At 44.2% G+C, this 13182-nt stretch overlaps 1 protein-coding gene and 1 long non-coding RNA gene across 9 annotated transcripts in view; one reads left to right on the top strand and one right to left on the bottom strand.

Moving 5' to 3' along the window:
• gramd1a (GRAM domain containing 1A) overlaps positions 1-6979 on the bottom strand; it is a 96383-nt gene extending 89404 nt beyond the window's left edge. For 6 of the 7 annotated variants that reach the window (XM_039770671.1, XM_039770676.1, XM_039770674.1 and 3 more), the window contains exon 1: positions 6593-6676. Coding sequence is in view for 1 of the 7 variants with exons in the window: in XM_039770677.1 (XP_039626611.1) it covers positions 6593-6702 (110 nt within the window). In the remaining 6 variants the exon portion in view is untranslated. Of the gene's footprint in view, positions 1-6592 lie in introns of all 7 variants that reach the window. The other variant, XM_039770677.1, reaches the window with a different exon arrangement.
• Positions 6980-7140: 161 nt separating this feature from the next.
• Positions 7141-12739, top strand: LOC120540157. Of its 2 annotated transcripts, XR_005635764.1 has the most exons (4): positions 7141-7355; positions 9243-9378; positions 10314-10506; positions 12700-12739. It is a non-coding gene; the product is annotated as an uncharacterized LOC120540157 (long non-coding RNA). The 2 variants fall into 2 exon arrangements; XR_005635763.1 differs by lacking the exon at positions 12700-12739 and having other exon boundaries at positions 10314-10667.
• The last annotated feature ends 443 nt before the right edge of the window (positions 12740-13182 follow it).

The following is a 13182-nucleotide window of genomic DNA, read 5'->3' as shown; positions in this document are numbered from 1 at the left end:
TTTATGTGGCGCCCGGAGAGCTGCCAGGAAGACAGCCGACACTTCCGCCACGCTGGGGCGTGGCTAAGGAGGGAATGCCGGGAACACCTGGGGCTCATCCGGGAGCATTATTTAAGGGGCCGCCTCCCTCCAGTCGGTGGTGGAAGTCGGGAGGCAGTGTTGACGGAGCTGGAGAGAGATCAGGAGGCGACCAGGAAGCAAGGCACAGAAACTGTGGGCCCTGGACTTTGGGGGATTCAGTGCCAGCAGCACTGGGGTTTGTGTGAGTGCACGTGACTATCGAACTTGTAAATAGTGTAAATAAAAGTGTGTTGGGTGCAAAAATGTTGTCCGTCTGTCTGTGCCGGGGCCAGCGTTCACACTCTAATAAGACAAGTTACTATGCAACGCTTGAACAGCTTCACCCCAGCGCTGGTCAAATCCAATCCCTTTCCATATATGTAGTGTACACTCAGTAAGTCCCAGTGGATCCTGAACGACAATAAATGGAAGGGACATCACATAACAAGCACATGCAGGACTAACCACTGCGAAAGGACACCGTTAAACAAACTTCACACCTAAGAGCCAAGGGGTCGGCCTGCACACCTGCCAGAATGCGACCTTCCATTTTTCCTCTTCTTGTTGCTAGCTAAATGAACCCGGGCACACACTGGGCCATGTAAACCCAGTCCACTGCAAAGTCAAAGGTCACCAGCAATCGTCCTCTATGGTGGACGATGGTGCCACGGCACTGCTGAGCCCCGACCTGTCTACGCTCTTATGTGCCTTTGTGCTGCAATCTACCAGCCTGCGGGGGAAGTCGCCATCTGGCCTTCTATCAAACCTGAACTCTCGGCCCCTATAGATCTGCTGCCCCCTTGCACTGCCAATCCACTTAGAAACAGTAAATCTCACATCATCTCCATGACTCTCCTGCCTCTGACAATCAATTAAACTGCAGAAAGTCCACTTTATAAAAAAATAAGAAAAAAAATGAATACAATTAGGATGACTTACCTGATGGGTGTGGCCCAGAACAGCCAAGACAACAATCCTGTGTTCACAACAGAAGGCAGCACATCGTGTCTCAACAGGTAAGGAAGTCAAGACCAGACTGGCACATTCTGAAAGGCCTGCTCTTTTTACTTTTTTCACCAGAGACTGGAATGCTCCACAAATCTGCCATTTATCTGCCCACTTGCGTCATTTGACAGACATTTACAATCAGATCCTGGTCCTGTCAGGCAAGAGGGAGGTGGGTGAAGCAACTTCAAACATCACAAGCCCATTTCTTTGCCTCCTCCTTTGAATTTAGCATCAACTCTACAAGGCTCCATATTCAACCTGCACTTCAACATACAAAACACACTTGGCATCAGCAGCAAATACAACAAGACATTTTCAAAAGCCTCCTAAGGAGGTCAGAAGGGCGTCTTAGGAGGGCCACTTGCTGGGTTTACTTCCCCATTATCAAGGCCACGGACAGGATGCCAGGCAATCACAGGGCACACTAATTAATAAACAAATGACTGTCTCACTTGAATGTCATCTTCATTTCTACGCCATTTTTGTTCTGCTTTTCAGTAACATGCTGAGCTGGGCTGACCAGACCTCCTTCATGCCAGTTCTTGGAGAACACTCAAAATCCTAACAATGCAGGTGAGAGAAACAGACCCCCCCAAAGTGTTTTGAATGCCTGCCATGCACTGCAACAAGAGGGCCAGTCCACCTCAGCTGGCACCTCCCAATTTACAGAAGCGTCAGCTCCGCTTATTTAGGGGTCCTCACCCTCTCGCACACGGTGAGCCCAGCAGTGCAGGAATCTCATTTCAGTGCTCACTTTTTCCTCCCAATCACACACACACACAATTTGAGAAGCGTGAGCAGCAAAAACAAAAAAATAACAATCAGTCGAAACGGCCAGAAAGGATATGAAGGACCTGCGTATGTGCTACTCAATGAGGTGCAGGCACAGAGCACCCTACTCAAAGGGCACCTGTGCTTGAATGTTTGAACAGGAATGGCCTGTAAGTGGGACACTAACTTCAGTTGGTCATATCTCTGCAGTGAAAGTCACGATGGATTACGGTACCAACACAGTGCGCCAACAGTAAGGATGTAAAGTGGCCGACGGAGTAACAATTTGGGATGTCTGCGTCCGGCCAATACAGTCCATATCTGCTACACATTTTCAGCAGGAAATGACATGGCCTGAACAGAGCTGGCAATGTTCTTGATTAAATCATTTAATTTCAATTAAGCGGTTTAAAGTGATGTTAAAAAAAAAAATGAAAATCACGCTAAAAAAAAATACCAATTAGTACGGTTAAACAGTTGGGAAAGCAATGAATTATGCCAACAGCTGGGTACATGTGCACAGTCTGAGCTGTGAACCACTGGAGCTCCTGGACTGATGACACCAAGAGATACAATCCTTAGCGCCCGAGACCGGACGGACGCCCTGACACCACAGCTGTGTTTTGATATCATGTCAGATGAAAATCACAAACAGGACACAACAATGGATGGCCAGTGCCCATATTGAACAGACTCAACCCAACACCCAACTGTCACTCTACAAATACACAGACTAAATGGCAAGAACAGCCGCAGCCCTGAGACCCCATAATCATGTGGCATGGAGTAGCTGCTACAACACAACACAGGGCACAGAGCACTAAACTTCTCCCAGACACAGAAAACAGGCCTGGCAAACTCCTACAACATCCTAAACATCTGTGCCTCAAACACGAGGGTCAGCATTGCTCCTCCAGTCAGAGGGCAGTCTATTGGATGGGGGTCTCCATTTCAGTACCCAAGGAGGTGAAGGAGTGTAATCTCTCAGTCACCAGAGCACAGCCCACCGTCCTGAGGTCCTAAGCCCTGCTTCACCCGCCTGAATCACCAGAGGTACCACAATAGGTTTCTAGATGGACCACATTCACCCCTGCAGCCTTGGCACTAAGCAGTGTTCTGCTTAAAATGAAGAAGCTTCAGCCACACAGATGGACACAACCCCACCTTACACATCTGGGGAGGTCACAGCTGCTGGATTTAAGGGCACTGCTCAAGGAGATCCCACATTTGAGGTCAGTATTAGTGCCCTGAGCATGGGAAAGGCGCTACATAAATAAAAGGTATTATTAACCATGCGGAGGACATCCTTGAAGATAGGACAGTGCAATTCTCAAACCTGCTCTAGCTCAGGGTCACGACAGACCACACGTTTTATGGCACAGTGCAGATTGGTTTATTTCTTGCAGATACTTAGAAACCCCATTGATGTTTTGCTGTCAGAAGCTCTTATTTGTTTGTTTGTTTTTTTTTTAATGTCATTCTTTTCCAGCTTCCTTTCACACCCTTGTTTCAGTCTTATTGTTTTAGATTAGATTCAATCAAATTTATCAATCGCATGGGGAAATTCAAACAAATGTTTTGAACAAACAGGAGACGTATGGCTCACTCACGGTTGAATGCACTCACTCACTCACTCACTCATATGTGTGTGCGCTCATCATCAGCAGTCTCTTTAGAAAAGCTTCCATTGCTGGTGGAAAACAACCCAGAAAGTTCACAAAGTGCACCAAGCAAAACAAATTCCCCTCGAGCCCCTCAGGAATCCTCAAACACCAACCTCACAAACTTTGATTTCACACTCCGTTTCATTAGTCACGTTGTTTTTAATTTCTAGGAAGCGTTGGGGACACAGCAGGTTGATGAAGTGACACCCCAAGTAGTTTCCACGCAGATAAGTGCCAGGCCATGACCGAGCCTGTAGGTTCTCCTTAGATGAAAGTGGGCTTCTTACTGCACTGCAAAGACATGCGGCTTATGGGACAGAAGATTTGAACTGTCCCAATGCGAAATCAGGCAGAGTAGTGAAAAATGCATCATTTCTGTCAGGTCTGTCCACTACTAACCGACTGCTTTAAATATTGTTTTCACAAAGCAATACCAGGCGATCAAAATGGCAAATACTGTCTGAAAAGTAAATCTCCACGGTAGTTTGGTGGTGAAGCTGCAGCGTATTCTGTTGGCTCAAAGATGCATTCGGTTAAAGACCAGCAGTGCTTTGTTTCCCACTTAACTGTTTGTTGTCATGGAGCTAAAAATCGTCACCCCCCCTCCTTGTAAAACGCACAACACAATACAATTTAAGTCATTAAAAACCCCGCACATTTGATGTGGTCAGTGCAGGCCATTCTGCACATCTACAACATGAACACAGTGTAGAGTGTGAATTTCCTAAAACAATAGCAAAATACGAGATGCAGTGCCACAATATTGTCTCGGAAATGTTTGAACTTTAAAAGCTGGACTGAAAAATTCATAAAAGCCTTTCTATCTAAGCTTTAAATGTAAGGGCCAAGTCTGTGATCTTCTGAGCAGCCGTTGGCCGCCGTTTCTGCCTGCTTTAAATTCATCCATCTATCCATCCATTATCCAACCTACTATATCCTAACACAGGGGTCTGCTGGAGCCAATCCCAGCCAGCACAGGGCGCAAAGCAGGAACAAACCCTGGGCAGGGCGCCAGCCCACTGCAGGGCACGCACACACACACGGGACTGCAGACACGGGGAGAACATGCAAACTCCACGCAGGGAGGACCTGAGAAGTGAACCCAGATCTCCTTACTGTGAGGCAGCAGTGCTACCAGTGCTGTTCTTCAGACTAATGAGAGAAAGATGTCCAGATAGTTTCAAAACAATTACTCAGCACTTCAATGAAATGAAGACATCCTCCATATGCCAACTATGAAGAGTATACACTGCACACTGCAGATTCTTACAACTGAAAAGCCAACGACATCAGCATACCCCACACGGGCAGAATTAAATGAGACTTGCTCATCCGTCACGCTGGCAGGCTTTCTGAGGCCCGTCACGCTGTGTGGTGAAACCATTTAATCACATTGTCCTGCAAGGCCCACCATAATACAGGGGTTCTGGATTTCTGGCCTGGGAACTCCTAGCGGCTGCCATTATTTTTTTTCCCCACCAGTTTCACGTATCAGCGAGTCACTTTTACTTCTAACTTTTTATTTAACTGCCCTTCTTGTCCCTTCTCAGATTTTACATTCTGGAAAGTGTGCTAGTGTGACATTTAAAAGTCGATGAAACTCAAACATGTGCATTTCTGGAAACGCTTAACCTTATTCGACCTTTTCTGTTGATTTTGCTCTCTTAATTGCACCTGAATATTGACAATCAGTGATAAGAAGCGGAAACACTGGAGCTAATAACGCCGATAACTGAAGGGGAGCAGCTACTTTAGTGTCATTTTCACTTGTGTGCTTCTTAACAGGTGCTTATCTGGGGAAGCTGGGGCCTATCCTAGCAATCACAGGTTGTAAGGCAGGATCAACCCCTGTAATAGATAAAAGATAACTTGTTTGATTTAATATCAATAAATTATAAATACAGTGCAGTTGTGAATCACTTTGAATAATTCAGATCTTTGAGAGACCTCTTGTGAAAGACCACCCGGACCTACAACAGTTTGCCTATCAGACAAAAAGATGAGATACAATTATCTGTCTGCTCCACAAAGCGTACTGCTACCTGGACAAAGCTGGCAGCACCGTGACGATGACGTTTTTTGATTTCTCCAGTGCATTCAATGCCATCCAGCCACCTCGGTTAAGATGGAAACTCTGACTGCTCTTTTTATTTTTAGCAAAGCCACAATGCGCCTTTCTTTTTGGTCATTCTGGTGTGTACTTGAGAGGGGATTTGTTGTTTGAAATAATGTATTAAATGTTTATTTCTTCATTAATTGCACTTCTGTAAAAATCAGCATTTTCCCCCAGGGGAAAAATAAAGTACTATCCATCTATTTGGAATGTGATATTTGGATTGATTTTTTTTCTGGCAAACTTAAAATGAATTTTGCCCGAGGGTTAAGAGTATTAAAAAGTGTGGTTAGAGTTGTGGAGGAGTTTGAGGAAGGCTGGCACATGTGGAGGGCAGCAAGTAAAGGATTAGAAAGAACTGCACGCCCCTCCTACCTGGTAAAGGGTCTTTCTCTTTCTCTCTCTCTCTCTAAATTGCCTTTCCCAAGGTTTCTTCCATTTTTTTTTTTTTTTAACCCTAAGAGAGTTTTTTTTTTTTGTTTCCCTTGTCTTCTTAGAGTGTCAAGGCTGGGGGGGAATGTTAAAGCCCACTGTGGCACCCTTTGTGTGATTTTGAGCTACACAAAAATAAATTGCACTGTATTGTAACCGAGACCCCCACTGCAGGGGGGCCATTACCCAATTCATCAATTCTCTTAAAATGCCTAACACGAATTGGTAAAATAAATACACACATAACACAAATAACCGGAGCATTAATAGAAGCAAACTCCACAGATGAAAAAAGAAGGCGAATTCGCCTCAGCGCGGCACACAAGAACGCCTGCTACACCCCAGGGCCAACTTTACAAAAGCCGCTCGTAACGTCTGGACGGACACAAGATGGTAAACAAGTAAGAAACGCGCGTTGGACCAACACAGGTAGAGTCAACTTGAAAGTGAATTCAGTTGGGACAAACACGCGCAGCCGCGACACTGACCTCGAGGACCACCGGGTGAAGCCACCCAAGCCTAACGGGTCAGCACCTCCCCTTACCTCGCCGATCCATCGCAGCTCTCCTCTGCATTTCGTGTCCGAAGGTTTTCACTCAAAGATCCGTCCGCCGCAAACAGCTCGCCGATCCCATCCCTCTCGCCCGAGCGCATTTCCCCTTTTCGTTGTCTTCTGCTGTGGTTTGCGTTGAAAGAATCGGCGTTTCCAGTCTAACCGCGAAATGTTTCAGCTTCGTCCTGCTAATAGAATTTTACCGCCATCTTCTTGTGAAGTCGCTTACTCAAATTCTACCAAACGTCCGAATGGGCTGCGAAACTTAAACCATTCACGGAAGATGAGCACTTGACCACGTGAAAGTTCTAGTGTGTCGCCAAAGAAAACACGTGTGGCTGTTTTCAAAACACGCTCACTTCCCCGAGTTGGTCGCCGGTCCTCCCCACTTCCACTCCCCTCTGAGGAGCGTCGTCCTGTGAAGTTGGGGAGTCGCGGTTGGGGTATCAGGACTGGCGCCTTCATCTTAGCCAATCCCTGCAGAGCTCTCTAATAAAGGGTGGGCTCTATCTTGGGCCGGGCCAATGAGAGAGCAGAACCGTGAAGCCGCGAAGCGGTTTTCCTACTAGAAGCCTCGCTGGGCGGCTGGCGCTCTCACCGTTTCTTGTGACTGACAGGCGCTTTCGTTTATATTAAGAGTATAAGACGAGAATCGGAAGAAGGGCGTGAACAACAGCTTGGTTGGTACGTGTGACCGATAGCGACACTGAAGCTGGATAAAGTAGGCTCGCTGAATGGATGGATTAACGGTCGGGTGAGTAACTGTAGAGTAAGAGAACGTGCACCGTGCTCTCATAATTGGGCCATAACTACCGGCAGATCAGTTGTTGAATACTCGCCGTGAAAAAAAGTTCATCTTGAAAGGCCAGCGTTCTCCGATATGCTGTATGTACAATGTTAACGCATGTCTGTTTATGTATTCATAGTTTTCTCCATTTTCTAAACCGGCTTATCCAGAGCAGAGTCGAAGAGAAGCTGAAGCCAATCCCAGCAGCAAGCTTCTTAAACAGGACACCGGTCCATCCCATGATAAACACACACAGACACACAACAGGAGCCAATTTAGCACCGCTGTCCACCTAAGCTGCTCATCTTCGGACTGTGGGGGTTATCCAGAGTACCTGGAGGAAACCCACATGCACAAAAGAGACCACACTGGGAGTTCCTTGGGCCTGGACCCTGGTGTCCTTGTGTGACACTCTCGCAGCACCTTGTGTATATAAATGTGCAGGAGATGGTTTAACACTGGCAATGGATTCAAAGCAGGTGCCGTGCCAGGCCAGGGCTGCAGCCCATTGTAGGGAATGCACATTCACAGCTTAGTGCCACCAGTGACCATGTCTTTGGGCAATGGTAGGAAGGCAAAGTAAAAAGAGAAGTGGGGGAAAAAAAGCAAACAATTCATCCTCGCTGGGAATCAGACAGGAGTGCATGTGCTGCCAACTAGAATGCAAGGCATTGTGTAAATGTATCAATGAAGACCACCCTCGCTGGAGATCATTGGATAAATGTATCGATGAAGAGTCCTTGTGGCAGTCAGTGACTGTGGTGAAGGTGCCCTCCTCCTATCCAATAAAGTGGCACATTCCTTTACAGCAGCAGCACAAGGCAGAAGCCAAACCAGGATATCGGGACACGGTGGCACTCCGTGGCTGACAACGCACACACAGGCTCGCTCACTCACTCATACCTGACTACTTCACCTGATAAAGACACAAATTCACACAGCTGGAGTGGAGGGAGGAGAGATAACGTGTAGGTACGAGAGAAATGCTCAGCCTATGCAGTAGGTGTCCTTATAAAATCAGAAACCCGCTGGTATTTCACAAATCTATTCAAAACTTTTTATAAAACCTGTTATGCATCTAAACAAAGGTTCCTTCTGGGACTATCTTGTGGATTGTTCTTTTGGGGACCAAAAATGTTTTTTCCTATGGCATTGTCCTGGAGAACCACCTTGGCACTCTTATCTTTAAAAGAGATTTGAGAAAAACGTCTAACAACATTTATTTACACAGGCCTCCTTTCTTTCCTTTCATTTAACTCATTTGCATGTTTATTTTCTTCCCATTGCGCTTGTTAAAAGTCCAAGTCTGCTATAATGCTGCTTGAATAAGTCAGGGAGACATTAAAGCCACAGACCGTATTAACTGTTCACGGTTTCCTTTGTGTATTCTACTGCACTGGATGGTAAACACAAGGCTGCTAGTTTACTTTTCACCTCTGTCACTGTCACCTTGACTTGGCCTCACTTGTCATCCATCACTTAGAGAAACAAGGATCCATTTGACTTTGATTAAAATCTAATTAAAAAAACGTAAAAGGGATAATTTGGAGAAATATTAAGGGAGTCTTTTAAATTTGTGTTTGCATGTAATGCCACCAACTGTGTCAATCTGTCTGTTTGCATGTTTGTTGAAATGTGGCACATTTGTTCTTTGAGTTCAGTTTTCACTTGGACCACTCAAATAGAACGCTCAGTACAAAATGATAAAAAGTCTTATTGAAAAGCATTGACGAATCATTCCTGTTAAAGCAGAGTAACGCTGTGTGCGGTTTAATTTGCTGTGGTGGTTTACTTTATGAGAGGCTACTTTGGCTTGCATGTTTTATATATTTTCCTCCTTTACTCACCTGACAGCTCATCCCGACGGAGAACTGATCCCCAATACACGCTGATGAAATACCAGATGGGTCGCATGTGCCTGAGATGGTCATAAAAGGAACTTGTGGGAACCTCCGCCACACCATTTTGCTTCTGCTTGCGGTTGTATCAGGTGAATTAAATGATCTTAGTAACAGTAAATAAAATCATGCAAATAAACTTATCAAGAAGAGGAAACGAGCCCCCTAAGCGTAGCTCTGTGACTTATTATGCACACAGCAATTAAACACATCCTCAGTCTTTACGTGTCATGACTGCATTTACCAGCAGGGTACAATGGCTGTGTGTTAGTCTGACGCTAAAGCCGTTCATCATGCACCACTGCAGCCAACGATCTTAGTTTGAGACTTCAACACAGGTGTTAGCTATTCATGGGCACTGCTTTATAAAGTTGATGTTTAACAACAACAACAATAATAATAATAATAATAATAATAATAATAATAATAATAAATTGTAGTATTATAAGCCAACCACAACTAACACGTGGGCATCAGTAGATCAGAGGCATTTCTGCATTACAGATGTTGTGTAAAAAAGTAATACATTTCCCTCAGTAATTTATTATTAAAATATTTAGAACAACTTTCACTTTTTAAGCAGTGCTTTTCCCGTTTTCCATGATATTATTGCTCCCTGTGGTATATGCCCATCCCCTGCGGTGGCCCGGGGTTTGTTTCCTGCCTTGTGCATTGTGTTGGTTGAGATTGGCTCCAGCAGACCCCTGTGACCCTGTAGCATAGCAGGTTGGATAATGGATGGATGGATGGTATATGCTGTTGTCTGCATGCCCCTCTCTGGCTCATGGCACTGGCTCTATTGGCCTGGCAGCATTCTCTGTACCCTTGGCGATGCAGGTGTTTGTACAAACTGAACTGCTCAGTGATCGGGCTTGAAGGTGCATTCCCCTTATTCTCAGCATTAAAATGTGACCCCCTTTCCTTCTGTAATCGTGTGTTTGCACTTCTAGTTCAACCTTTTCCCAGCCAACACAGCAGTAGCCTTTGAGGAGATGCAAACAATTGAGAGCCATTTGCTCTTTTGCAGGAGGTGACAGTCATTTAAAAACAAATCCAGATCAGAATGAGGAACGCCTCAAGTAGAACACACGACGAATGAGGATGAGCGGCTTCCCCCACCACTGAGAGAAAAGCCACATAGGAAGCCTTATGTGTGCTCTTTCCACTTGATGGAAGAGAAGCCAGCCATGTGACGTCAGATGCCCCTATCTGAAAGGAGGGTAAGAGCAGGTACCCTGTTTTTAATAGAGTTAGCCTGCCTCCTGCTGTCCATCAAACACTTCGCCGTATGGTAGTTAGGCTGCTACTAGACCTTCTCTTGTGCTGCTATGTCCTTTTTGTAGCCTGGAGACCAAAACTGCACACAGTACTCAAGATGAGGCCTCACCAGTGCATTATAAAGGTTGAGCATAACCTCCTTGGACTTGTACTCCACAGATCGTGCTATATAACCTAACATTCTGTTAGCCTTCTTAATGGCTTCTGAACACTGTTTGGAAGTTGATAGCTTAGAGTCCACTATGACTCCTAAATCCTTCTCATAAGGTGTACTCTCGATTTTTCGACCGCCCATTGTGTATTCAAACCTAATATTTTTACTTCCTATGTGTAATACTTTACATTTACTGACATTAAATTTCATCTGCCACAAATCTGCCCAAGCCTGTATGCTATCCAAGTCCTTCTGTAATGATATAACGGATTCCAAATTATCTGCTAATCCACCTATCTTGGTATCATCTGCAAACTTAACCAGCTTGTTACTTATATTCCTATCTGAATCATTTATATATATTAAAAATAGCAGCGGCCCTAGCACTGACCCCTGTGGAACACCACTCTTAACATCGGCCAGTTCTGATGAGGTTCCTCGCACCATCACCCTCTGCTTCCTGTGTCTGAGCCAATTCTGCACCCATCTAAAAACATCACCCTGAATTCCCACTTCTTTTAACTTGATGCCCAACCTCTCATGTGGCACCTTATCAAATGCTTTCTGAAAGTCCAGATAAATAATATCATAAGCTCCACTTTGATCGTATCCTTTTGTTGCCTCCTCATAGAATTCCAACATGTTAGTAAAACACGACCTCCCTCTTCTGAACCCATGCTGACTGTTCAGAATAACTCCTGTCCTTGTCATGTGTTGCTCAATCTTATCCTTAATAATTCCTTCCATTAATTTTCCTGTGATGCTTGTTAAGCTTACTGGCCTATAGTTGCTTGGATCTGCCCTGTCACCCTTTTTATATAATGGGATGATATTTGCCATTTTCCAGTCCTTTGGAATCTCTCCAGTGCACAGTGACTTCCTAAAAATATGTGTCAAGGGTTTATATATGTACTCACTAGCCTCCTTAAGAACACGAGGATAAATATTATCTGGGCCTGGTGATTTGTTTGATTTCATCTTATTTAATCTGAGCAGCACTTCTCCCTCTACAATTTCCAAATCCCTCAGTACCTCCTTAGTAGTTGTGTTTACCTCTGGCAGGTTATCCACTTGCTCACTTGTAAACACCTCAGAAAAATGTAAGTTTAGGGCATCTGCTATTTCATTGTCTGTATCTTTTAATTCCCTTTACTATTCCTGATGAACTTGACCTCCTCCTTAACTGTTCTTTTACTACTAAAATACTGAAAGAATCTCTTGGGGTCTTCTTTGCCTTATCTGCTATATTCCTCTCCAACTGTCTTTTAGCCTCTCTGATATCCTTCTTAATGGTTGCCCTCATGTTCTCATACGCTACGGTTCTCTTTGCAGTCATTAGTCTTATATGCCTTATACAGCAGTTTTTCCTTTGCAACTTCTTTTTAAATCTTTATTAATCCATCGTGGAGTTTTTTAGTTTCCTATTACTTCCAAATTTAGGTATGTATCTGTCCTGCATTACATGTAAAACATTTTAAACCTGTTCCACTGCTCCTCGACTGTCTCCACATTTAAAAGCTTATCCCAGTCTATCCTACTTAGACTTTGTCGCATCTGCTCAAAATTAGCCCTACTAAAGTTCAACTTAACAATTTTAGTCTTTGCATCTGTACTCTTACAAAATACTGAGAATTGTATTACATTATGGTCACTTGACCCTAGTGGTTCAATCACCTCTACACCCTCAATTCTATCCTGATTATTACAGAATACTAAATCCAGACAGGCTTCACCCCTTGTTGGTGCTTTAACATGCTGTGTTAAAAACAGTGCTGATTACTTCTAAAACTCCTGCTCTTGTGCTCCTCCATCTGTAAGGTTATCCCAGTTAATATTTGGATAATTAAAGTCCCCATGACTATAATATCCCCTGTAAACTTGCCTTTTGATATTACTAAAAGATGTGTGTTGAAATTACTGTCTGAATTGGGTGGTCTATAACACACTCCTAAAATGAGACCTTTTCCCTAATATTTTCCAGGCGAAGCCACATGTCCTCACTAAGATGGGGCTCATCATCCAACTGAAGATGACTTACATTTAATTCCTGTTTGGCATAAACAGCAACCCCACCTCCTTTTCTGTTCTGTCTATCCTTCCTAAAAATGTGTATCCCTCTATGTTACACTCATCCCCATCTTTGTTATTTAGCCAGGTTTCCGTTATTGCTATAATATCATAATTGTGCTCTGCTACATACAACTCCAACTCACTTACCTTATTTTTGATACTTCTAGCATTAAGGCAAGCTATTTTTAATGTGTTAATCCTTCTATCTTTACGTGTTTGCTTAAAATTTACATTACTATGCATTTTTATTTCTACACCATTGTTTGTTCTTCCATGTATAGATCTAAATCTGGCCTGTCCTAAACTCCCTGCCCCCATTCCCTAGTTTAAACAATCCTCGACTAGCCTACACATACGCCTCCCCAATACATTGGTGCCCTCCGGTTCAGATGTA

The sequence above is a fragment of the Polypterus senegalus genome, chromosome 12 (genome assembly GCF_016835505.1).
Source record: "Polypterus senegalus isolate Bchr_013 chromosome 12, ASM1683550v1, whole genome shotgun sequence".
NCBI classification, from domain to species: domain Eukaryota; kingdom Metazoa; phylum Chordata; class Cladistia; order Polypteriformes; family Polypteridae; genus Polypterus; species Polypterus senegalus.
The sequence above is the reverse complement of the archived record's forward strand: the minus strand, read 5'-3'. Positions and strand labels throughout refer to the sequence as shown.